The sequence below is a fragment of the Tinamus guttatus genome, unplaced genomic scaffold (genome assembly GCF_059628265.1).
Source record: "Tinamus guttatus ecotype Peru unplaced genomic scaffold, ASM5962826v1 Tinamus_guttatus_pri_ptg000056l, whole genome shotgun sequence".
NCBI classification, from domain to species: domain Eukaryota; kingdom Metazoa; phylum Chordata; class Aves; order Tinamiformes; family Tinamidae; genus Tinamus; species Tinamus guttatus.
The window spans coordinates 2304008-2329679 of NW_028288590.1; the positions used below are offsets into that span (position 1 = coordinate 2304008).

Sequence of the window (25672 nt, forward strand, 5' to 3'; positions counted from 1 at the left end):
TTATGCACGTTAAGTTTCCTGCTCTTATGCTGACGTGACTCAAGACGCTCCAAGCTATCATTCTGCAAGGCTCAAAAGATGAGTAATAGTTTGGATAGCTAACATTGAGACACCAGAGTGGTAAGATGGCTGCGGCTCTTTGCTGGCTTTGGGTAGAGAGTGGGAGTCGAAAGCAGCCAGGTAGGTTGGCATGGCCATGTATTTAGCATGGGTGGCACTCTACCAGGTACATCTGGTCGTTCTTCTGTAGGTTTGTTAAACTTTTTGTAAAACGAGCCTCACTGGGATTTTAGTTTTGAAAAAGCATGTGTAAATTGTGAACTGTATGGTGCTTTTTCAAAATATTGAATTTTGTTGTCAAGCAGATACTTGTTATTTTGGCTGCTGTGTATGTATTCACTCTTGTATAGACCCAACCAATCGGAGTGTGCTAAGAGTGCCAAATTACTACAAAACATCTCAGAATTGTGCAGGAGTTTCAGGGCAGGTATCTTCACTAGTGAGGGCTATTACTCAGAAATTATTTGTTCAGGGTGTTTTTATTTACCTGCTGCTATGCCTATTTGTTTTGCCCCAGGCTGAGGTTAGTTAGTGATTTAACTTCCTTTTCAGTAAACCTTTGAGAAAATTAATGGTGGTGATATTCACATTTATATGAAGAAGAAAGACAGGGGGCTATATCAGCACACTGCCATGTTTGTGTGCCAGGCCTCACTGGAGGATTTAACCTTTTGAGGGCTGGCAGGGATTGGTGCTGGGACAGACGATTTTAGAGCAACTACGTTGTACTTTTTGGTAGCAATCACATGTTGTTAATGGTCATGATGCTGTGAGCGGGTTCATGTTTTGCAGTGCTGCTGATGCTCCTTGGGCCCAAGGGATCATTTAGAGAGAGAAGTTGTTCCTGAGAAACTCCTAATCCTGCTTGAGAGCCCTTTCGAGGAATTCTGGTCTCCATTCCAAGTACTACCAAGATACTCAATGTTGCTGATACCGGCTGTGAAACATCTCCTGTCTCTCAAGCCTGCTGACCTGCAGCAAAGTTTAAACATGAGTGGGTTCCTACCAAAAGTCTTTACTTTGACTTATTTCCACTAGTTCTGTTTAGATGGAAGCTGACAGGCTTTTTTTTTTTTTTTTCTGGCTGATGGGAAAAGACTGAGTGAATCACATTCTGAGAATCTGTCACATTTACTGTGTCATTAGCTGTCATATCATGACAGCTATGTAATATTAACAAAGAATAAAATAAAAAATATATTTCTATGGTGTATTTTTCTAGATGGAGAAAACTGAACTAGTTGAAATTTCTGCCTCATCTTCCATGCTTGTCAGCTGGTTATTTGCAGAAATGAACACGGAAATGTAGAAAAGTATACAATTTTCTTTCCCTTTATGCTTTAAGTGAAAAGGCAGACCTCTATGTTTTGGTTGATGAAATTACAGCCAAGTCTATGAGTGCAGATTCACAAAAGAGATTTTTACAGAGAAAGTGGAAATAATGAAGAAATTTGTATTGTCAAAGCAGCCGCTTTTTGGGAGAGAGAAGAACAGGCTGCAAAGGTTGACTGGGAAGACATATCTGTTGTTCGGTGATACTTCTGTCTCCCAACTTCATGGGAATAGCAGCTATGCATCAAAGCTTTAAGACTTTGGAAGGGAATTGTTTACATTCTCCTTTGTGAGTGTGACTTTTTAGATGCCAGGTCAGTGTGTTAAAAGGCCAGACATGCTACACTTTTTGAGGTTGTCCCACCAGGCAAGTGTAAATTGAATGGCCCAAGCAACTCATGAATTTCTTCATTCTGGAAGCAATCTAAGAACAGGGAATTTAAGAACTACTTGCCGTCGAAGCTGCAAATTGTGAGGTATTCCTTCTGGCATTACAAGGAATCTTGCTGCTGGTGTCCAGCTGAGCTTTCTAGTTCCCAATGAAGACAGCTTTTAAGAGAAGCTCTTGTGGCACTGAAATATTATCTATGCTGAGTAACAAGTGTTCAGTGAATGTATCATTTTGTCTTACAAGTAGGCCTGCAAAGCCATCTGCAATGAGAGAAAGGCCTTAAACACTGTATGTTGAGCAGTTTGGTTTTTGAACTAACTTCCTTACAGAATTAAAATGAGCCGCTGCACATTTAGAGTCTATATTAGACACAGTTTAATAGTATCTATTTCAGTATATTAGATAGGATATGCTTCTGCATTATCTGAAACAGTTAACATTTACGTTACAATTATTTTTATGATAAAGTTATAAACAATTACAAGTTAAATTCTAATGATTACAAATAACCATGAAGTAATTGCTATAATAATGTTTTGGAATTATTTATATTTCATGTAAATAGCACTGCATATGCAATCTAATTTACCAGAGAAAAGCCAGGGAGTTCAAAGTTATGCTCTTGATACGTTGTAAAATATACCAGATTCATCTGTAAATGCACAAGGAAAAGATATGGTATGGGCACTGTGATCTTATTATCCTTATTACTCTAAGATTTAAGATTATAAGATTGTGAGTTTTAAGGTAGAGCTTGAACTGCATGCACCTTTGTAGTGAGAAATCATTTCCTCTTTGTGCATCCATGATAACTACTTCTGATCACATTCTTATCCTTCACATACTCGGAGACGGCAACCAGGATGAGCTGTTCCATTACCTTTTCAGAGGCTGACTGGCCTCTAGTTCCCTAGGTCCTCCTTCTCGCCCTTTTTGAAGGCTGACGTGACACTGGGTTTCTTCCAGGCCTCAGGCACCTCTCTACTCTTCCAAGGTGATGGAGAGTAGCCTACCTAGACCCCTAGCTCCCTCAGCACTCAAAGGTGCATCCCCTTCAGCACCGATGGACTTATGGATGTCAGTTTTGCCTAATGATCTCATTTGCCTAAATGATCTCTAACCCAAATCTCCTCCACCAAAGAGATTTATCCAGATTTTCTCCCTGCAGTTTTTAAACTTTCAAAATTTGTTATCATTCTGTTGCATAGCAGGAACAGGAAGACAAGTGCTCTACTTTGTGCTGAAGGAAAAATTAATGTCAGCAACATAGTCAGCAGAATTTTGTACTCTTCAGACCATTTGTATCATCCTCTCAGGGCTAAGTCAGAAATTAGCACTAAGTGTGTGTGGTTTGGCTTTTCAGTGCATATTTAAATGTATAACTATCGAGCCTGATTTTTTTTAGCAGGTCATGTGAACCCAGAAGATCCCATTGACTCGAAGTTCAAAGAAAAGTCAACTGAGGAATCACAAAAAGCTATTCCATGCATAATCATTTATCAGGCAAAAATGGACTTGTGTAGTTTTTCAGGCAATTTTTGGCAGTCTGTTTATTTTACAAACTCATTGATTGCTTTTTAAATTTGTGTTTAACTAAAGATCTTAAAGACTATACAATCCTATACTGGGTGGATGTAAAAAGTACAACTAAAACATGACATTTTGTTGTGTACTGGAGAGATGATTTTAGTGTTTTAAGTGAAATATTGTATTTCTTTGTGGGAATTGGCTAAATACAACAATTGATGAATTTTGATTCTGCTAATTGGTTTGAAACACAGAGTCTGCTAATCCATGAAAATAAGAACAGTAAGAGCAGATGTGTTCTTTAGAGTATATTCATTATTCTAGTGTTTTAAGAAACTTAAAAAAAGAAGAAAAAACGTTTTGGCTGTTGTGTGTGAAGGACAAATTCTGTAATTATAGAGAAAAGAGTTTGGCAACATTAATGTGAGTGTTTAGTGTTAAGAAAGGATGATATGATGTTTGATTTAATGAATGGCAGAAAATAATACGTATTTCAATATTTATGCAGTTAGGATGACAAATTTATTGTATATACAGTTAAGCAATTCTACTGTGGATGTACTTTCTCTCTAAAGAAAATGAATACAGTAATCAAAATAATTTTAACATGGAAACTACAATATAGACTTGAACTTGGCTGAACCAGAAAGTGGTTAAAAGAACACAGGACCTGAAACAGCAGATTGCAGGTTACATCATTTACCAGGACAGTAAAAAACTGTACAGTACAAGCAACACATTACAATAAGTTATGACCAATAAGGCAGTCTCTCTCTCATTTAGGACAAAAGGGATAAAGGGGGAAGGTATTAAAATCTCATAAATCCGCCATATCTTTTTTCCATCCCTGGGATCTCTTTGGAATAACTTTCCCCGTCTTCTTCTGAAGGGAGAATAGAATCAGCGAAGCGCTTAAGAAACCCACCGTACCGTTTCTGGTAATCCAGCCACCACTCTGGCCTGCCCACTCTTCTCATGAAACCACCGTATCTCTTTTGCAGCTCTTTGGCTTCATCTTCCAATTCCGGACTACGCTTTACACTTCTCATGAAGCCTCCATATCTTTTGCTGACATCTCCATCATTTTCATTTACCTCTCCGTAATGTCCAGCTTCAGGGTTATCCCCTGTTCCTAGAAGCTCCTTCAGGAGATCAGAGGAATTAGCCAGGGTGTCATCATCTGAGTCTTTCTTCATAAATCCTCCATACCTCTTAGCCAGGGTCTCTCCTCCATCAGCTTCCTCCTCTGGTTCCACCCCATAGAGCTCATCCATTTTCTTCATGAACCCCCCATATCTTTTCATGAAGCCCCCATACTTCTTTGCAAGCAAGTGGTTCTCATCCAGCTCTTTCTTGTCTCCTGGAACAGTGTTGCCATCCTCAGGAAGATCCAGTTTCGTCAGCTGCAGAAGCTCCTTGCAGGTTTCCCAGGCTTTGGCAGGAGGCAGCTTTCCTTCACATTCTAGGGTGCATGCCTGAAAAATGGATGTGGTTTACTAAGAATCATTAAATAGCACGTACTTCATTGACACCTTGTCTGAGCTTTTGTTGTTTTAAAAAGGCCATGAGTGAGCTGTTTTCAGTGACCAGTTGAAGTACTGCTCATCAGCAACTGCTTGCTTCATAACTCTCTACTTTGAGGTTTCTTGTATTCTTCTCTAAGCACCTGGCAACATCCACCCTATGAGACAGGGCACTGGACAAGAAACATCATGAGTCCTATCCCTCTTGGGAGGCCCTATAGTTTTATTTTAGAAATGCCACAGCTCCTTATCTCCCTTCTTGCTTGGGTGCATTCTTAGAAAATTTCCATTTATCAGGGGAAAAATAAAAAACAGTTGCTAGTAGTTTCATCATGAAAGTGTAGGAGTGAATTGGATCTTCATAATTTAAAAAGTAATATTCATAAGTTTTATGAGAAGGTTACTGAGAGCATTAGAAAATAGTATTTTTGAAAAGAAGCCAGCTGTAATAGTTAGTATCTGCAGGACACTGCATGGCTCTAAAGACTGTTATTTCCCTTTTTCCTACAGGCTTTCTTAGGCAGAATCTAACATATTTTTTTTCCTACTTTGTTATACAAAGCAGTGATCACCAGAAGGAGGGAAAAAATCCTGACCTGGGTTGCTTCTAACTCATAAAGACATTTTTTTCCGGGCTTAAACATAAAATAAGTTTTCAGTACCTGTATGCACATCTTATAATTTGTCCTGTTAAGATAACAGAACACATAGTAGATGCTATTATCACTAGTGTGTCACAGAAACTTACTTTTTGAGAAATCATACTCTTAAGTCACAAAAAGATGAATCTGGTGTTTTCTCTACTTACCCATGATTTTCATAATTAAAGAAGAAATCATTACTACTTTCAATATGGTAAACATTTATTTTGCCTATCAATGATGCTATCTAAGGACCTTAATGAGCTCCAAAAGTGTGAAATTAAGTCACAGCACAGTTCTTTACAGCAGGTAACTGCCCAGTTCACTACCTCTGCCATTACCTGCCTGTTGAGCCCTATTTTACTTTGAAAAATATCCATATTACTGAACTCAAGAGAACGAAAGGTATTTATGTGTTTTGCAACACCATAATGATTTATCTATTTTAACTGGTACTACATGTTTAGTGCTATATGGTACAGTCATGCCATGAAGAGAATGTCATCTCAACTTCAATTGCATTTGGAAATCCTGCTAAATCTGAACAAGAGTAGTTCTTTCTCATTCCATCTCGCTTGGTTTAAGCAACCTCTTGTGTTCAAATGAACATATGTCACCTCATAGGTACGAACAATTTGATTACATCTTACTGATACAATGAAATAAAATCAAGCAGCTTTGCTAGATGCTGGTATCTAGAAATATCTATTTTTTAAAAACTGTATTGGCATGGCACTTTGCTTCTTTTCCTCTTTCAACTAGTAAATGCTGCTACTGAATGGAATTTAACAATTCTTTCTTGAGTAACACCTGCAGGTGTACAAGAAAGAAGGCTAATGCAGACACTCGACAGAACATGTACTCTGAAAAACACATAGCCCTCCCCTCAGAAAATTAAACTGCTGTTTTTTTTTTTCCCAGGGAAAACAGTTAATACTGAAGGTAGATAGAAAGTTAATGTAAGGGGAAGCACAATGAACTTGTGATCTTTTTTCCCAGCTACCCTAAGAATACCACTGTTATGAACCTGCAGGGGTTAACAGCGGGTCCTTGCTATTGTAGTAAGTAGAGGTATTTAGTGATTCCTGATCCTGCATAGAGCTGGGTCTAGACCTTTATTCTGCGTGCTCCCAAAGAGCCCTTTACATTTTAGGTGGAACACCAAGACATTGCTGCCAGCACCATGCCCAAACACACAGATTTTTAAGATGAGACACTGCAAGGTACCAGCCTCAGCCACCACGTTCTTCAGGGAGGGGTCAGAGATTTTGCTGGTCCTGGTGCCTAAAGTTCATGCAAGTTGCCCCGTGGGCATATTTTTAGATCATTGCAATGCCCTTAAAATTACGGGGAAAAAAAAAAAAAAGCCGCAGTCTGGAGGTTTCTTAGCGTGCTTTACCTCAGCGCTAAAGGAGTATATTTTACCAGGGGGAGGAGGGAGACACCGCTGCTCCAGCGGCCCTTGGCAAGAGGCCGCCAACTTTCCGCGCCGACGTTTTCCCCAACTTTCCGGGCGGATGCTTCCCTCCCCGCCGCAAGGCCGTTCCCGCCCGCAAGGCCGCGCCGGCGCCGCCGCTCGGGATGCGCGGGCCGCTTACCAGGGGCAGGATGCGGGCGCGCGGGCCGAGGCGGTAGGCGCAGGCTGCGCACTGGCGGCCGCAGTCTGCGCGGGCGCGCAGCAGCAGGCAGGTGCTGAGCGCCAGCAGCGCGCAGCCCAGGGGCAGGAGCCGCGCCATGGGGGCTGCAAGAGAAGAGGTGAGCGCCGCCCGCCGCGCCGCCCGTCCCGCCTGCCGACACCCGCAGCGGGCGACCCGCGCCCCGCGCAGCCGGGCGGCCGCACCGAGCCGCCCTCCCCGCGGCCAAGGCGCGCCCGGGCTCCCGCTGCTCCCCGCACCCCGGGCGAGGCTCGCGGCGGAGCGCGGAGCCGGGGTGAAGGGAGCCCGGGTCCCCGGGCCCCGCGGCGGGACAGCGCACTCACACACGGGCGTCCTCGGCGGGGCCGCGCCGGGCCCGGGTCCCGCTCCGGCCGCTGCTGCGGATGCTGCGAAGCCGCTCGGGAAGCGCGAGCGGGGCACGGCGGGAGCGGTAACCCGAGGGAAGCGAGGGCAGAGGCGCCCGCGGCTGCTCCTGCTCCTGCTCCTGCTCCTGCTCCTGCTCCTGCTCCTGCTCCTGCTCCTGCTCCTGCTCCTGCTCCTGCTCGGGGAGCCTGCGCGGCGCCGAGCGGAGGCTGCGGCCGCTCCGCACTCGGAGCGGGAGGCGGCGGGAGCCACTTTATAATTAGTGAAAACGGGCAAAGCGGAGCCTCCCCCAATCGCCGGCGGGCCCCGGCTGACGCAGCGCCCACGAAATCCCCCGCGACGCCCCTGCCCCGCTCCGAGCGGCAGGAGGGGCCCCGGGGGGCAGGGAGGCAGCGCTTTGCGTTTCTGTCTTTCCACTACTTTATTTTCTTTTCTTTATTTATTTATCTATTTATTTCCCTCCGTGCTGCCCTGCTGGAACTGCCGGCGCGCAAGGTTTTGAGGAAATTCTCATCACTGATGTGTTCTCCCCCTGGCCTCTGATGTGACCTGCTGCGCTTGGGGAAGTGAGGCTTGATAGAACAAAGCAGCGGAGAAGGTTTTATATTTAAAAAATATCAGGTTTTCATAAGTATGGAGAGTCCTGCCTTGTTTTGGCATTTTCTGTGACACGGAAAGCGCACCTGAAGGAAGCAGGCAGAGGCAAAATCTCAGGTAACTCCGAGAGATCCTCAGCCCTCAGCTTGGGCACATCGCTGCTCTGCTCAGCTGGACACCCTGGCGGAGCAGGTTGGAGCAGTGACACCCGTCTCCAGCACCCCCTGCTTCCAAGTGGCTCTACCCTAGCTGTGCCAAGCGCTGGTTCTTGGGTTGTCAGAGGCCACCTTGAGTCTAAAGTTATTTCTAGTTGGTTGATATTTGTATCTTCTTTCATTATCCTTATGTTCAAAGAGCACTGATGTCCGTCCTGCTGCTAGAGGGTATCCGTTTTCCTTCTCAGCATGTGTTTTGCTGAGCTGAACTTTGCTGCCATGCTCGTCAGCTTGCTCTCCTGAGGTGGACCCTTCCCATCTAGGTGTTCTTGGCACTAGTCACACATGGAGTTCCTCATTTTGGGGCATGGGTGCTGGGAACTGTACATATTATTTCAGAGGAAATTTATTTAGGGCATGAAGTTGTAACTATCTCCCCAGTAGGATGAAGGCAACTCAGCTTATACCTCCTCTGATCTCATTTACCTTTTTCCAATGCTGCAGTACTCTGGTGTCTCATAGTCATCTTAAGACTGTGATGCAGCCAGGTCTTCGTTCTTCAGAAGTATCATGAAACCTAATGCTAGTACAGTATGGAAATTGTACTTTGAGCCACCTGTTCCTCTTTACATCACCAATCTAATTCAGATTAAAGGGGTTTGGATGGACGTCTGTCTTGTCAGAAATATATCAATTTGAGCCAAAGGTACAGCTCCTGCATATGGATCAGGGCATGTGAGAGGAGAACGAGGCCCTCTGTTTATCCAGTAATATCAGTCAACTTTGTGAGTGAAACCTCAAGAGAAGAGGTGGTTGTTTTAAGCATCATCGCCGTGGGTGTATTTGTGTGAGTGATGTGAGGGCTGTGGATGCAGAGTGAGGAGCTCACGGCACTGCCACTGGATCAGCAGTGATATCTCATGCGTTTGCAGCCGCCGCGTCCGCAGGGAAGGAAGGTCTTGGCCCTTTTGTCTGGGTAGATACTCAGGGTTGCACTGACTGACTCCGGAGTGATGCATTTAGCACCTCCTTTGCTGTAGAGGGAGCTTTTCATGCTGGGCTTCATCAGAGGAGTCCTGTGGGTTGATTAGTGCTGATGGGCTCCTGCGTAGAGCCTGCCCAGTGAGCACCGTGCTCTGCCGTGTCCTTCCTTGCTCTGTTTGATGTTACCCACAGTGTTTAATGTGGTACTGAGGAAAGCCCAGGCAGCACCAGGAGCTCTGTGTATACAGAGGAGCAGATAATCCCTGCAGATAATCTATGGTGAAAAAGGCACAGGATGAAGAAAGGGCAGAGCATATAAATGGTCTAGATAAAAGGTGTGTCAAATTCTATCTAGAAAAAGAGTGACGGAGAAGGTTTTTCCTTGCAGTGGATAAATCTCATGGCCACTGTTGAGGATCAAGGAAAAGAGTGAGAAAGAAAGATAGGCTCGGTGTGAAATACAGCAGTGCAAAAAGCCTGTAGAAAAAAAGGAGATATCTGTGCACAGTCATATTGGGCAGAAGACATAACAGTCATGGCTGTTATGGTTCTGAAAGCTCTCCCCCTCGCCCCATGCCCTGATTTACCTGCTTTTCTGGATTCTCTATTGTTTGAGTCTTTGTCTGATTCCTTTCTATTACTGCTTCTCACTCTAACTCCTCGTGCATGCATGTGTGGCCGAACTGGCAGTGCCTGAGAGGGCGGGGAGCAGGGGGAATGTCCCCGGTGGAGTTTTGTCTTACCCTTTTCCTGGTAGCTGTAGCCTGTCCTGCTTGGACTGCTTCTGCTCTTACCTACTGCACAGATTTTCCTCCTTCCTCCTGAAAGATGCCAATATTCACAGAGAATGAGTAGCAACGCAGAGCAGGAGTAATTAAAGAAAAGAAGATATTGATTTGAAGAGGTCACTCTAGTGTCAGGTGAAGATTCTGCCCATTCTGGATTCAGCTTTCTATGGAGAAAGTATCCTTTGCAGGGAGAAGCTGAAGAACAGGAGGCATTTTTGAAACCTTGGGCAAAATGCTACATAGCAAAAACTACATAACAAAAGTTGCTCACTCTAAGAGAGGGGATAATATTTCCTCAGCCACAGAGGACTGAGATACCAACAAATAAGGCATAAAAAGAACACTCTTCGTGGCAGTAAAGATGACGACTTCTTGTTCCCTGCTAACTTGGTAATAAGTCTATCCTGGTGCTGATAAAAACCCTGGCTTTTATATAATCCAGAATTGTCTCAAACAAGAACAGCTTTCCATCCGTCATCTAACCATGTCAGACAAAATAAAACTGTTTGTGTTGCAGTTGAGCTTGCACCCCCTGGGAACCCTATGTGCCAGAACTTGTCCAGAATCCCAGTCTTAATCTAGGAAAAGATGAACAGAAGGTGAAATCCCCTTCACTTTACCAATACAGAAATGAGGCATAGAATTTGAATAACTTTGCAAAGTTGTGTGAAAGGAGAGCAGCAGGGTTAGACTGAACCTCTCTCTTTGTTCAACTCCATATCAGTATCTTCACTGCAAGCCCAGCTTTCCTTTCCAAACTATCCTCATTATGCTAATCAGGTTACTACAAAATCATTAAATGAAGATAGATTTATGAAAATGTGAAATAAACATGCTGATCGTCCCCCGAGCAATGCCTCTTATAATACAGAGCCTTTTTGATGGACTCAAGGAATTTAAACCAGCATGTTGTGTTGATTATTTTCTTCAGCTCAGTGCAAAAGGTCACAGCATTTCTTAAGACCAAAGTGTCAGGTTCAACTTAGTTCAGTTTAGATGGGCTGAATTTTTTATTGGACCATAAATAGCTACTCTCAGATCTGAGAAAGGCATTGGAGGTCAACCTTCCTGTACCAAATTTAGCACCAAAATAATTTACGCACACAAGATATGCATTGCTTCTTTTTAAATAAATTTATTAAATTATCTCTAATGTGTGTAGGTAGGAAATGTAATAGAAATACTGAATTATACAGTCATTATGGCATTGTTCAGATCGTGCTTATATGGGACAGAGATGTTCCAGTCCTTCCCGTGCCTCTGTGTACACCTTAAGATACAGATATATTATTTAGGTTATGAAGGATGAAATCAGTAGTGTTGTATGAAGAACAGGAATGCTAAACTTCTAATCTCAACTAAAGCAGGAGCTTATTAATATTTTTTCACCCTTGAACAAGTTACATATTTTTCAGGAGGCAAAATGGGTGAATATCTAACTGCAATAAGGAAGTGTTTTCACTGAGAGAACACCAACAACTAATTGTCCCTTCCTTGTGGCTGACTCTGCACAGTCTTCTGAAGGGGAAAAGATATTTCTTACTTTATTCTCTGAAAGAAATAAAAAGCGTGATGTGCATTCAGCATAATCTTACTGCAAATTCTTTTTTTTTTAAGTGTCTTTGTTTACCTGCAGCTGTGTGTGTGTATATAAATATAAGTATATAAAAGACTTGAAAATAAGAACAAATAAGAACTGTTCCATGGAGAGACATGGGGATTTCATGTTATTGCACGCTTCTCTGTTTCCTCACAGATGCACATATATATGTATCCACCCAAGTAATTTTGAAATCAGTCTCAAACTGCAGTAAGTAGAATGTGCTGCAGAGTAAGTGTGCAAAATAATAATAAACTGTGCAAAATCTATACTTGTTATAACAGCATTATGTTGTTCTTTTCAACAGAGACCAGGATAAGGATATTTGCAATAACATCTGAATAAAAAGTAGCAAAATATATTATGGTGGAATCCAGGCACAATGATTATTATTTGAAACAATATCTATGCCACATGACTGGAGCGATTTATCATAATTTTTAATTAAGAAAGCTTATCCATAAATTGCAAAGGAAATATTAGATTTCATCTATGAAAAGGATTGCCATGTCTAATGCACAAGGATTAGTGGTAAATGGGAGATTTTGATCATTTCAGACATATTAAGAAAAAAACATCCAGCAGAAGCAGAGCCTAAGCAATGTGTCTGGAGTGCAGACTTGAGCTATTTTCTCATTATTCAGATTAAAACAGCAGAATTTTGGAGCTTTTCACTCAGTTCCAGCCTCACGTTCTCACTGCTAGTATTTCCTTGCCCAGCTGGGGTGTGCTGTAACCACGCTGTAGCAATGTGTTGGAAGCAAGTTGCTTTTGCAGACTTAAGAGCAGGTGCCTGATGCTTTGCATGCAGCCAGGGTAAAGCTGGCGGGATCCTGTGTTGCGCCCCTCCAGGGGCACAACTTGGTGCTGCAGGAAAAGCACATGGGACTTAAATTCCCACATCCTGGGCAGCTCAGAGGCGTGATTTCACAGAAGGCCTCCTGTGACTGCTCTGCTTTTCAGCAGCTCCATGGAGAGCTTCTGGAGCAGAGCTCCGAGTAGCCTCCTGTCTGCCTGTGTGATGTTCTGAGGACTTCTCCAGAGTCTCTGCAAAGGCTGTGAAGGGACCAGGCAAGGCACTTGTGTGCTCGCCCTCTGCTGCTCTTGCACTGGGAGGTTTCCCCAGATGTGACTCAGATTACAAGGAGGGTTGTACTTTATTTCATGATACCCGCTCTGAGAATTCCCTTATCCGGACTGGGAATCTGTTTTCCTTACAGTGAGCTATGGCTATAGCATAGAGCACACAGGCATAGCACATGGAGCCTCTCATGCTCTTATGGCATACTCTAGTTTAAGGGTGGGCTAAATTACATAGACACAAGAACAACTTTGCTTCTTCACAATGGAGTTAATTCTAAACTGACTGCATGGACAGCTGTAATTCCTGCAGGATTTCAAATATTGATTTGATGTTGTTTATACAAAAGAGGGAGTGGGAAAGGTGCATAACACCTAGAATTTTCACAAACATCATGTGAAAGTCCCACCATTTCTTTCGTGCTTGCACACCATTTCAGTTGCTTTAGGCTTGCCAAAACTTCAGCCGTGTTGCAGAAAGGGTTTTTCATAGGAAGGAAAGCTAGAGGTTTAATTAATCAGGTCATCCAGCTGGGAAGAAGGTGCCAACGCAAGAAATTTTCCTAAGACCCTTTGAAAATGAAATATGGAACATTATCATCATCACATTCTTTCATTTTCCACATGTTTAACCAGTTCTGCTGGGCCACTGATAGCATTTTTTTTAAAAAAAGATGGAAACTGAACTCTGACCTTTCCGTTCTCAGTTTACCACTGTGTGTTTTTTTCTCTGAAGTTACTTGCTTTATGTTTTGAGAGTCATTTCATTTCTCCTGCTGCATAATTGAACACTCCAGAAAATAACAAACCATGTCAGCCAGCTGAGCCCTTCTTCCTTTTCCTCTAAAGAACTGATGAAAATATTTCATGAAAGCTGAAACTGTGAATCTGACCATGGCCCACCAGGTCTAACTTAAAGACTGAATGAACTTAACGATCCTGAATGAAGAATTGACACATTGGGTGTCACACTGGGTGTACAGTTGCTGTCCTACCGAAAAACATGTGTCACCTCAGCCGATCCTTTGAATTCATCATTTCCCTGTAATGTAATGTAATCAGTTGTCATCTGATAACACCTTCCTTGGCAGCACTTTCCTAAACAGGGTAATTGATACTTATGAGGAAACAATATGCTGTTTGATGGAATTCATTCCAATATTGAGTGTGGTATTTTTGCTTCCAGGATGGTGTGCCATGGGAGATGTTCATATAATCTGATTTTAAACTTTTATGTTAGTGATTTGGACTACTTTGGAGTGTCCCTTGTCTACACTGGTACCCCAAGCCCTCAAGGCAGTTGTCTTCCTTTGTTTTTCTGTTATTGACTGTCAGGTATCCCCATTCCTTTAGAGAAAACAGCACTGAGACAGTCTCTAAGAGTTTCTGAAGGGTGCCCCCATAACTGCCTTTGTTGTGTTAGCCATAGGGTAGAGTCATAGGACACAATGACTAGAGTTAAATCATCTACTGAAGGGAGGACTGCTGTTTTCATAATGTTGTAGCAAAGTTTCCGTGCTAAGAAGCCAACTGTAATGTTCTGTTCCTTACTCTTAGGAATAAATAAAATGACTCCTTTGTCAAAACTTTTTAATTTTTATTTATTTATTTATTTATTTATTTATTTATTGTTAAATGAGGCTGCAATTTACGGAATATATGGAACCTGGTTTATGCCTTGCTCTGGGGGTCTTGTCTCCAGCATTTGGGCCAGAGCTGCATGGTTTTGAACAGCTGCTTGACTTTCCTTTAAGGATGGTTATACTACAGGTGTTAATAAAATAACTCCCATAAGTAAGAGCTGACTGTCATTTTGAGCCTCAGTCTACTGTTTTTACCTCCATTTTGGCAGGACAAGAGTGTGTGGGGGAGTGTGGGAGACAAGAGTGTGCAGGTGGTGAGGGGACCTCGATGGACCCGTGCCAGATTTTCTCAGAGAGTGTAGACTGGTTGCCTATGGAATCTTGCTGAGATGTCAAGCATTTCTCTCTACAACAAATCTCTGTTTTTTGGGGGAAAAAATGGTGGACTCTCCCACCTGTGCCTAGCACCTGGCTGTTTTTTTTTTTGTTGTCAGAACAAAGTATGAACTAAGGAACAGTTTTTTAATGAGATGTTCAACACAATGTGTATGCCTGCAATACTACTGAAAGGATCTATAAATTATAAATTGGTAAGTATAAATTTATAACTGATGAGTTAGGGCTCATGAGGAAAACTATCAGAAAGAAGTATCTCACTAATTTTCATTTTTTTTTCCAAATGAAGCATTTGTGGCGGTGCACTAGATATTAGATTCTGTTTTGTCCTGTCTGCAGACAGGTCTTCTGCTGAATATTTGCTGTCTCTCTACTTCTGAGCTGGAGCTCCCTGTCTTTGCATGTGGGAGGCCATGGCCAAATGGACAGCTAATAAGATTAATGCTTTTGAAGAGTGGAGCTGTGGCAATAGAAAGCAAGAACAGGAGAAACTATAAGGCACATCATGTTTTTCACTTTTCCCAGTGATTTTATTCTATGATGAAAATCTTCCATCCATTTTCCATCAGATTTTTCCTGATATCCATCTTTGTGTTATACTGATGTTTTCTGTATCCTGTGTTTTCCAGGTAAACTAAACAGGCAGAGTCCCAGTTCTTAGTGGACGTGTGCGACCCCCTGAGCCTTCACCCTTTGGAGGTTGTTGGAAGCTGCTTTGGAGAGGAGAAGTGGTTGCCCTCTTTTTTTGTGTATTATGAATGTGCGCTTGAGCCTGAGAAAACAATTACCAATCCATTTTAATAAAAGTGCATTCCCAATAGAGATAGCTCAACATTTGAAGTTCAAGGTTGGAGCTTTGAGTGTGGTTTGGCCACCTAACTCTAATGAATCCCACTGAGTGGTGCCCAGCAATCTGAGTCAAAAATCACATCATCCTGATTGATGACATTTATAAATTATTAATATTTGTAAGCTAAGGAGAAATAAAGAAAATGAAAGCTAGGGCAATGCAGTCTATCTGTCCTTTGTTAATTTATTTAATGCATGTAGTTTAAGTACTATTATCTATGAGAATATTTCACAACACAATGCAATAATTGCATTTTAAAGTATTTATTTTGAAAAGGGAATTGATGTGAGAACAAATGCCCTACTTTTTAATCTTTACAGCAAAGTGGGGCTGAGGATAATGGAGGGATGTAAATTTTATTTTAAACTTTTAAAGCACAAATACATTTTTAGATTTGTCAGTTACAGATTAATGAGATTTCATTTATTATATTTGGCAATAAAATATTATATTAAATGTAAGCAGTATTAAATAATGTGAAGTTCAAAACAAAATGATCATTTTACCTCTTAATAATGCCTTCAGTTAAAGGTTCAATTAAGTTAAGCTTCTGTACAGGCTTAAATATATAGATGCGCAAAGTACAGTAAAATCCATAGATGAACATGCAGAAGTGAGCAGTATAGATATTTCTATAGCATAAAAGCCTGTCTGTAAGCCTTTCCTCCTCGAATAAAAAAATATAATCAAGTCAAAGCTGGTGTTTTCATCTGCATTTTACAACAATAAAAGTGAATTAATGTAATTCAGTATAACTCTGTTTAACTTTTGCAGAGTTTTACAGCTAATTTATTTGTGCCATAGAATATGCAGTTCCAGGAGAATGATTGAAAATGCAGCTTCAGTTTTAATTGTGTAATTCCTCCTTGATCTTGTGAAAAGGAACTCTTTGTTTAATCAGCGATTAGCACCTTTTGTGCAGGTAGCTGGGTTATAGATTAGAACAAACAAAAGTTGCAAGAGAAAAATATCTGAAATGCAGTAATCTAGGTATTAAATAATTGGTGCTTCTGTGGATCTCTGCTTCTGTAACATTGATTTAAAACAGAAAGCAGTTGCAGTAAGTTAAAGACGACAACTCATGGCTTTAGTACCCACGCTAACATTTAGTCTTTGATTTACTCTTCCTTTTTGTTCCAAGTATTCTAAGGGGGGAAAAAAAAGATTATTATGCTCAGTAATCTCAGTTATTTGAGTGGTTTAGAAATACCATCAATTAACCATCTCTTTAATAAAATAGTCCATGAAATCAGGAGAGATTTCCTGTGCCCCAACTTTCCATGCTTGTCTACAGTAGCCTTCTTGCCTAATCTTACCCAATCTCCATGCCTGAGGCCCATGAGGAGTCATTCTGCAGCTGAAACACAAACCCAAGGAGTGCAAAATGTCAGCCTTCAGAAATTTAGTATCAATATCTTGGCTCGTCCGAATTCATGCATCTATAGTGATACTATATTATTTACTCTAGATGAAGTATTATTTTTCCTTGTCTGCATTTCACCTACTCACGTTAATATTTTTCCAGTCTGTCAGTTTTTATAGGACTGATTTTCTTAGTTGCTATGCATCATTTGATTTAATTCCATTACGGTAGATGATTTATAACTGTTTTGTTATAACAAAAACAATTGAAAAAGAAGATAGATACATAGCCGTGAGCGGTGGTATTAAGCTGAGCTAACCCTTGATGTACTTTTCAGGAAAATCTTTTAACAAATGAAGTGCATAGACTGTTCCCTGAAATGAAACCATATATCAAGTGGTGACATCCTGATTTCTAATTAATACAATTTCCTACGGATCCCATGTTACATGAATTTCCTCCTTAATGAAACTATTTGTATTTTTTGTATACCATTCCATTATGTGGGTCCCTGCATGCTTTGAACTTTTCAAGTTTTGTTGTGTCAGTTCTTCATTCTTCTCTAAACACAAGTAACCTTGACTGAGGACATGCCTCAGGTCACCAAACCTTTTGAGGTTCACTTTTGCTTGAATTTAAGATTTTTTCATTATCTGAGATTTGTACCATAATCTAATTTTGTAAGGACTATTCATGTGCTTTCAAACAAGATTACAATAGTACAAAGATCAAAACCTCATAATTCCCATTTTGAATGACATTTCCTATTTGTCATTTGCAGTGCTGCATCTCAGGCAGCACCACAGTAGAGCAGCCCATTTCTTTTGCTATCCAAATATATTTTTGTGATTGTGTTTTTAAAGTGTTGATATATATAGATTTCAAAGACGTTATTGTGTTGCACGCAAAATATATACACTAGAGGTTCTAATCTATAACTATAGTTCATCTACATTGCAGTTACATATTTATCATGTACATATACATATATGAACAAAGCCGTTTTTCATATTTAAAGAGGTATTTACATATATTAAAGCCAGCTGATAGCCTTCTATGGCTTAAGTTTTACCCTGTCATGTGCTGGCTTTGCGAATTCTCTCACAGATGACCACTCATTCTTGATGCTGATAGGGAAAAAGACTAACTTGAGTTAGTTGAAGTTTCCGAATCAGTGATATGAGGAAGTTTTAAAAATGTAGGTTGCAATACCTAATGATCAGAAAATGTTAGCATCTGCCTGTCAAAAGAGCTTTGTTTAAGAACCTGTTTGCAGTGTCATGGATATTAACTTTTAGTTCCACTGATTGGACAATGATGTCTATTACTACTCAAGCACAGGACATAAACTTATCATAAAATTTTTAATGGAAAAAATCAACTTAATTATTTTGGCAGAGGCAGCAGAGTGACAGCAGGATGTAAAACAGTGATGACGTGCAGAATAAAAGTATTTGATGTGGATTTCATTTAAAGAAGCCAGAGCTTTGCCTAAACATGTCTAATTTGTCAGGTCCAAGACAAACTCTGTAGTCTATTAAAAATAATTTGGAGCTGCAATTTGCAAAGCTTCCTTCAGAATAAGATTATCTTAGCAGTAAATTATATGTCATCCATCACTCCTTCCATCTTGATTTATTGCAAGAACAATAGGGTAAAGTCGGTTTACCTGCACAAATAATATCTTTCCTGCACTTCAGACTGCACACCAAAGTCTATGTACCCTTTAAACTAAAAAGCCTGGCTCAGGCCACTAAGTAGTACAAGTCAATAATGATCCTATGCCAGTGAACTTTCTGGGTAAACCAGAGTGCAAAACTAGCACAGGATACTCCATAAAGCTCTGGAGGAAGCTGACAAGGAAATTGCTGCCAGGTCATGCTTGCCTGCATATAGCAGCCTGCAGACACAAAGGAAGTATAGAAACAGAAATGGCTTAATAAAATTTTTAATGGTCATTATTATGTTTTAATGGTCATTATTATTCTCTTAAGGAATTCTATGGCTCAGAAGCATCTCTGTCTTCTTTAATTCATGAAGAATATAGTTTTAAATCCAACATATGTTCCTTTTCAACAAATTTATTAGTTTTGCGCCAAGTGTGCCAGGCTTTCCAATCTAGTTTTGTATTGTCTAAGGTCGCAGGCATTACCATGACTTCCTCTTGCAGAGCTGAGGTACCCAAAACCATTTAACAGTGGTTTTATAATGAGAGAGGAAATCAAACAAGTAATGAAGCTTTATGTTTTTATTTGAATTGCACATACACAAGAATGAGTTTGGACTACCTGGCTTTTAAAGAGGCAGAGCTTCTTGCAGCTGATAAACTAGGCTAAAGTCATGCTTAAATAAGCACTTCTTATAGCAAATGGGCAAATAGAAATACTAGTTTCTCTTGTAAGGCCGTTCCTTTCTCTGCTGCTCTGAAAAGCAATGGCATACTTTTGTTGCCGTCAGATGATGAAGAATGAAAATAGGTGTTCTTTAATGAGGAATACTTGTATGTGTAGAAAGAAAAGGCATAACACGTCCTTTCACCACTGATCTCAAGGAGAATTAACTTTAAGAATAATAGAAAGGTCACTTTCATGACAGTTCAAACCATCACCAGCATAGAAAATTTCATTTCAAATAACCTACATATAAAGCAATGGTAATGTCTAATAAGTCTTTTCCTGAGCCACTTTCCTTCAGTAAATTCCATGAAAATAGTGCACATAATAAGTAGTTAAAATGAAGATGGAAACAACTTTACTAAGTTTTAGCTATGGGAAAATTCTTGTTAAAATTCATCTGCCATTTTAGCTGTCTTTCCAATTTGCCTTAATAAACTGCTTTAACAACCTGAAAGAAGAAACTGTAGGTCTTAGGATTTCTGTTTTGCTGGTACATGTACAAAAATGAAAACTGGTTAAATTTTGTTATATTGTCCTGTCACCTAGTTGACATTTTGGCAATAAAACTCCTTAGAACTCATTTAAATTGTGCTAATTTCCATATTTCAGAGTGTTGGACAGAAGGGTTAGAAGAAGGAGGCAAAATACATTGGAGAATATCACATATCAATATCAAATGATATAAAAAGCAACCTACTTTTCCAACATTCTGTCTACTATTTCCCACTCCTCTTTATTTCTCATTAAAAAACAAAAATGGTGAGTTTGGAATTGGTGGCAATGACTCTCCGTCATTGTGCTCCATGTGGGTAAAATGATCTACTTAAGTCACTTCCTCATATTCCTAAAGTTTTAGAAACTCTCAGATTCTGTTTAAAGTCATATTTCATTCAAGTGTTTGTCATTACATCAGCATCCTTTGGCATGGCTGCATCAATCTGGTGAAAGAAGTTTAAGATACAAGTTGCTGAATGTTTTGTTTACTATTGAAAGAGTGAGTGTTGTGAGATATTTGGGATCTTGTTTACATATTTTTCAAGTATGAAGATAGTTACAGAACTTTTCTTGCTTTTTTTTGTTTCTCCAAGCTCAATTTCTAAAGCAGATTGCTCTTTATGCTGTGTCTTTTCTCCTGAGCAGCATGGGGCTCCAATAGCTTGTGTGAATTCCATTAGGTCTGCAGAATGATTCTTAGCCAAGTTGTTCAGCTTTTTAAATTTTGAAATATATTATTATTTTCTGCTGACTTTATGACTAGAATTTGCTATTAGGTCTAGTTTATCCTCTGGTTACCACCTTTTTTTTTCAAATTTGTATAGGTTCCCTGCTACCCAGCATGCTTTAGGGGAAGCATGTTGTCCTGAAGATACCCTGAGGTGGAGAATTCTCAGTTTCTGATGGCAGCTTTATCAAGTAGTTAGTCACTTTCCCTATAATCTCTGGTGCCTAATTTTAAATTTAAACTAACTAGTTTGGCTCAAGATTCAGCCCTGAATCCTTATAATGCTTCTTTTGCAGCATCATAGAGCCTTTACTGTCTGATATTTTCTTTACAGGACAGTATTCATGCGTTGTAATGAGATCTTTTCTAAAAGTACTTTTAAAAGTGAGCTAATTATATCTGTCTTTCTTGATCTGTCATAGTACAAGATTTTTTCCAAGTCCTCAAATAATTCTTGTAGTCCCTCTATTTTTCCGATGAATTTGGGGAATATTGACGTCAGAATTAGACACAACATTCTAGCATGAGTCTGGATCAGTGCTGCAGTCTTAAAGATGAAAATCAAACTTCTTTGACATAATTCTTTCGCTATGTTGCCAAGTGTTAATTATCTTTTCCTATAGTTACTTTACTGTATGACTTTCCTATTTAATTTATAATTATACCACTTCATACCTTGAGAAGTAATGGCCCTTAGTACAAACAGCAGCTCCAAAAAACCCTTATGCTTAACCAAATAACCATCTAACCATTCTTTTTTCTATCTGTCTGGTAAAAAAGAGGATTTATGATTTTTTTTTTCCAAGCAGTTATGCAACACAATTCTCTGATATTCTCAAATTGAAAGTGTTTGGGTAAAGTATTGGTATTTAAATACTAGGCAAAGTAATCTTTGCAGAATATACTGAGATATGAAAAATCTCGACACTTTGCATATACTTCTTTGTATATAAGCCCATGGGATATGAGCTACATTGATCTGAATGTTATAATTGTTGTATAGCCTGCGATGTGTGGAGTCCAGTGTGCTCATTAGTCTCCCTTCAACAAAAAGGAACCAATCTCGTAGAAAGGCTTTGATGGAGGCTCTCAAATAGGCATGTTAATGTGCAGGATCGCACATTCTTTGAAGGGGAACATCCAGGCTTTGTAGAACTTCCTGATGAAATAACTCTTGTTCTGTGGCAATTTCTATGCTGGAAAAGTGATTATTCTTTTTCAAGTACATTTGTGGAAAATAATGTGGTTGCCTTCCTACCTCTACAAACCTGCTGCCAGATTTTCATGACTGCTGACTTCATAAAGTCAGTGGAGGCTGAAGATAAGATGCAGTTGTGAATATTTGTTTTCCAAGCTGGAAATATCTTTACCCTGAGTGCTGGTGACACATTGATGGTAACAGAAGCAGAAGTCTGGATAGAGACTGATGTGTATTGTCTTTATTGAGGTGAGCAACAAGAATTCATGATCATAAAACAACTTAAATTTGAGATTTTGTTTGTGTGTGTTAAAAATACTGCCTCTTTTCCTTCTACAAAATATGCTATGATGGCTTAAGATCCATTTAAGTCAACATCCGTCCCCTGGGGGCTACAAATATCTTCCTGAGAAAGTGCAAGAACAGGACAAGCATTTCTACTTCCCTCTTGTATTTTCTCAGTCTTTGGTTGTTTTCATCTCAGACACTTCTTGAGCTGCATGTTGTTTTTGTGTATCCTACGGCAGTGGGATTCTCTCATGTAAGCATCTCCCCTAGAATCTTTGTCAATTTTGAGCATCCACAATGTCCTCTCTTAAGGCCTTCTGCAGGCCCACTACTCTTAATGGCAAGGACTACCAACTCTCCCTTTACATATATATTTTTTAGGCTGACCACTAATAGCTTCATTTAATATTTCCGCTTTCCCAAACTGAAGAACACTGGCCTATGAAGCAGTTCCTTATGCTCTATGACATAATTCCCCTTGATGTCCTTCTCTGAGCAATTTTCAAATCTGGTATATCTATACCTTTTTTTTTTTTTTTTTTTTTTTTTTTAAGAAAGATGAGAAGATCAGAATTACATGTTATGTTCATGGTATGGATGAACTGTGGATTTCTACTGTGAAGTTTTCCTCTTACTATATTTATGAGAGTATTTTCATTAGTTTGGGGTTTTCTAATACATAGTTTCTGTTAGAAAGAACAGGAGTGAATACTTGCAAAAATTACAGTAGCTACTTAGTGTGGGAAACTGAGAAACCATGAGAAACTATGGGAAGCTGTGGGAATGGTGAAAGTTAAGAGTGAGAAACTGTGAAAGTTAGGAATAATGGATTAGCAGATCCAGCAGATTAGCTGGACACACCGATCTCTGGTTGGTTACCAACTGGAGCAGCATCTCGGTTAGTGTCTTTGGACCCAGATAGCAAAAGAGTCAAGGAACTGGCCGGAGACAGGGGGAGGGAGCGCATGGACAGTGTATGCTCACATACTCGGAGAATATATAAGTTTGGTCTGATGCTCAATAAAATGGCTTCTGACTTCTGGTCCTAAACCTTAAGCCCCTGCTCCTTCGATGATTCCCACAACTTAGGAGTTCAGGGGGAAAGTTTGTGAGTGGTATCTAATCACATACAAGAAACAAAAGTAGTTCTCATTTACGTCCTTATGAAATATTTGCTATAAGCTTAGCAAATGAAGTGCTCATTTGCTTGTTTGATACTGAGTTATTTTAAAGACTTTTTATGTGCAAGAAAACACTATGTAGCTCAGGTAACCTTCCCTCTCCTCCATTGCTACTGTTATCATCATCCCCAGTTACCATCATCCCAAGTGCTTTCCATCTATATCAGAAGTGTTTGCGTTTTTGGAACATAGTTATGAAAGATAAATTCATGAAAAATCTTTTTTTTTTTTAAATTAGCTTAGGTGAACACCTACAAAAACTGCAGATTATTCTTTGTACCATATTAGATATCTGTACAGAGTAGACGATATGTTGGTTTTCTTGGCATCGTTGCAGATGTAGCTGATAGCAGATGTAGTCCTGCAGAGCTACTAGTAATATAGCTGGCAATTTGTAGTATAATGTAGTTTATTTTAGTATAATGCAGATTAGTATAATGTGATTTAGCTTTACGCTAGGCATTAGTTCTATAAAAGCTTTAAATGAGTAAGCTCATACCTTACTGCTCTTTAGTAAGCAAATGACTAATTAGGAATGCAATTCCAAGTTTCTCTGGCAGAAAAAATAGACAGTGTTTGTTTCTCCAGGAGTATGCGTGTCAAAGCACCACTGATTCTTCAAGAATGCTGGTTACACGGAGTTCTGAACATCCTTAAGGGATAATGAAGAGCAGGGCATTCACAAGTCAGCATTTTATTTTAATTTTTCCTTTTAAAGTTGACTGCGCTTTTCAGGAGAGGATTTTTTTGTTTTATCTTATCACTGCTGAAGCAACTGTTCTGTGTTACTTTGGTTCCTCACCCCATTCAATGGTTTCTCAGAAGAATGGTGGGAACCACTTCTTTTCCTCAATATAAAAAGATACACATTCAAATCCAAACTCAACTGCATTTTCCTATTCCAATTCAAGTAAATGGGAGCTCTCTTTCTCTTGCTCCAATCTCCAAAGAATTTCACGTCAATGAAAGAGGTCTTGTGAAGAACACAACCAACTCAACTTCTAGAAGACAAAGCAGCTCGTGTTTAGCTTGATTTGGGTTTCCCTTCCACAAACTGTGCAAAGATGTTGCAGTAAAATGCTAGGGAATTTTAGTACAGCTGTTAATCCTGAGAGATGCTGGGATGAAGCAACTAATGACCAGAAAAGGTCTGTATTATCTTGCTTTCTGCAAAACTGAGATGTTGTTGGAATTCATTCACTACTTACACTGACAATAGTAAACATACGACAAGATAAATTCACTTCTGATTTCCAGGAGTATTCTGTAAAGCGTCTCTCTGCTGGTTCTTCAGTATTCCAGCAGGGACTATTTGTCTGCACTCATATAGGATTTAGCTGAATTTGAGAACTGTAACATGGTTAAAATCATCATTCAGGTCTTTGTAACATTCCTCCATATTAAGACTGTACTAATTTTTAATATTTCAGCACAACTCTTTTGAAGTTCTTTAGAACCAGATTGGTTGAATCTGTGCTTTTCCTTTCATAGGAAAAAAAGGTGATTTCCATGGCACCGGGCAATGAATTCTTAGTTTACCAGTCTCTGTCTAACTTTTCTTACTAGCTAGTGTCTAAACTGAAGTCAGAAAATGTCCCCTGGGGACCTTCATCAAATATAATGAAAAATCAGTTCACAACATTTCTTTGATATTTTGCCTAAAACCAATGAAGAAGTATTAGTTAGAATGCTGATGTCATTCCATTCTGAATTATTCTTTTGATGAAAAACATGTTCTCCTTGTTATACTACTTTACAGCCCTATGCACATCAGATCAGAGATACTATAGCAGGAGCTGTTGGCCTTAATTTAGTATAAAAATATGATTTTTGATATTTTCCTTCTAGCAGCAAATGAAAAAATTATTTAGAACAATGTAGTAACCCTTTTTCTTTCATATGCAACATATTCACATAGGAAAAATACCATGAACACAGGACTATGTTGCTACTTTCAAAGGCTAAAATTACATTATTTGCAGACATTATTCAAAGTTGTAGTGCCAGCTGTGAAAATAGCCAAGTGAATGAAACCATGAATAGGAAAATTGTCTGTGGCTTTATTGATGAGAAGTATAAGCTACTAAACACTGAATAGCCAAATGTTATTGAAAAAGTTGAGGATGTGTTTCTTTCTGCTTAACGCAGGAGAAACATCTTTGCTTTTGGACAGAAATTACTAGAAAGGTTTGGGGGCTGCTAAGTCAGTCCTCCAAATGAAGGTGAAAGGCAACTGGGTGCATTTTCGTGAAGTCTTGATGTCAGCCATATACTGCAGAGCTGTTGAGCTGCAGGTCAGTGGTTTAAAAATAGACAATTTGAAAACTATAACAAATCCAACAAAAGACATCAGGAGTGAGGCATTGCTGCTCCTTCCATGAGATGATTTTGATGCATGATCATCCCTCTCCCTCATTCTGCCACAGAAATGATTGAGAGATGCTGGCAAGAGAGTTCAGAACATTTTTCTCTTTCTGTCTGTGTGAGAAAAAGAGGGCA

General features: G+C 39.9%; 1 protein-coding gene across 1 annotated transcript; it reads right to left on the bottom strand.

Moving 5' to 3' along the window:
- Positions 1–3809: 3809 nt before the first annotated feature.
- On the bottom strand, positions 3810–7469 carry PENK (proenkephalin). The gene is made up of 3 exons (XM_088540129.1): positions 7453–7469; positions 7073–7215; positions 3810–4785 (listed from the first exon to the last, which is right to left on the bottom strand). Exons 2-3 carry the CDS (start codon positions 7208–7210, stop codon positions 4120–4122), a joined length of 804 nt encoding a protein of 267 aa, XP_088396255.1. The 5' UTR covers positions 7211–7215; positions 7453–7469; the 3' UTR covers positions 3810–4119.
- Between the last annotated feature and the right edge of the window lie 18203 nt (positions 7470–25672).

Excerpts from the sequence above, each read along its gene's own strand:
- PENK (XM_088540129.1), bottom strand. The coding sequence starts at position 7,210 with ATGGCGCGGCTCCTGCCCCTGGGCTGCGCGCTGCTGGCGCTCAGCACC. Across the intron at positions 4,786-7,072 it reads GCGCCCGCATCCTGCCCCTG|GCATGCACCCTAGAATGTGA; the intron begins GTAAGCGGCCCG and ends TCCATTTTTCAG.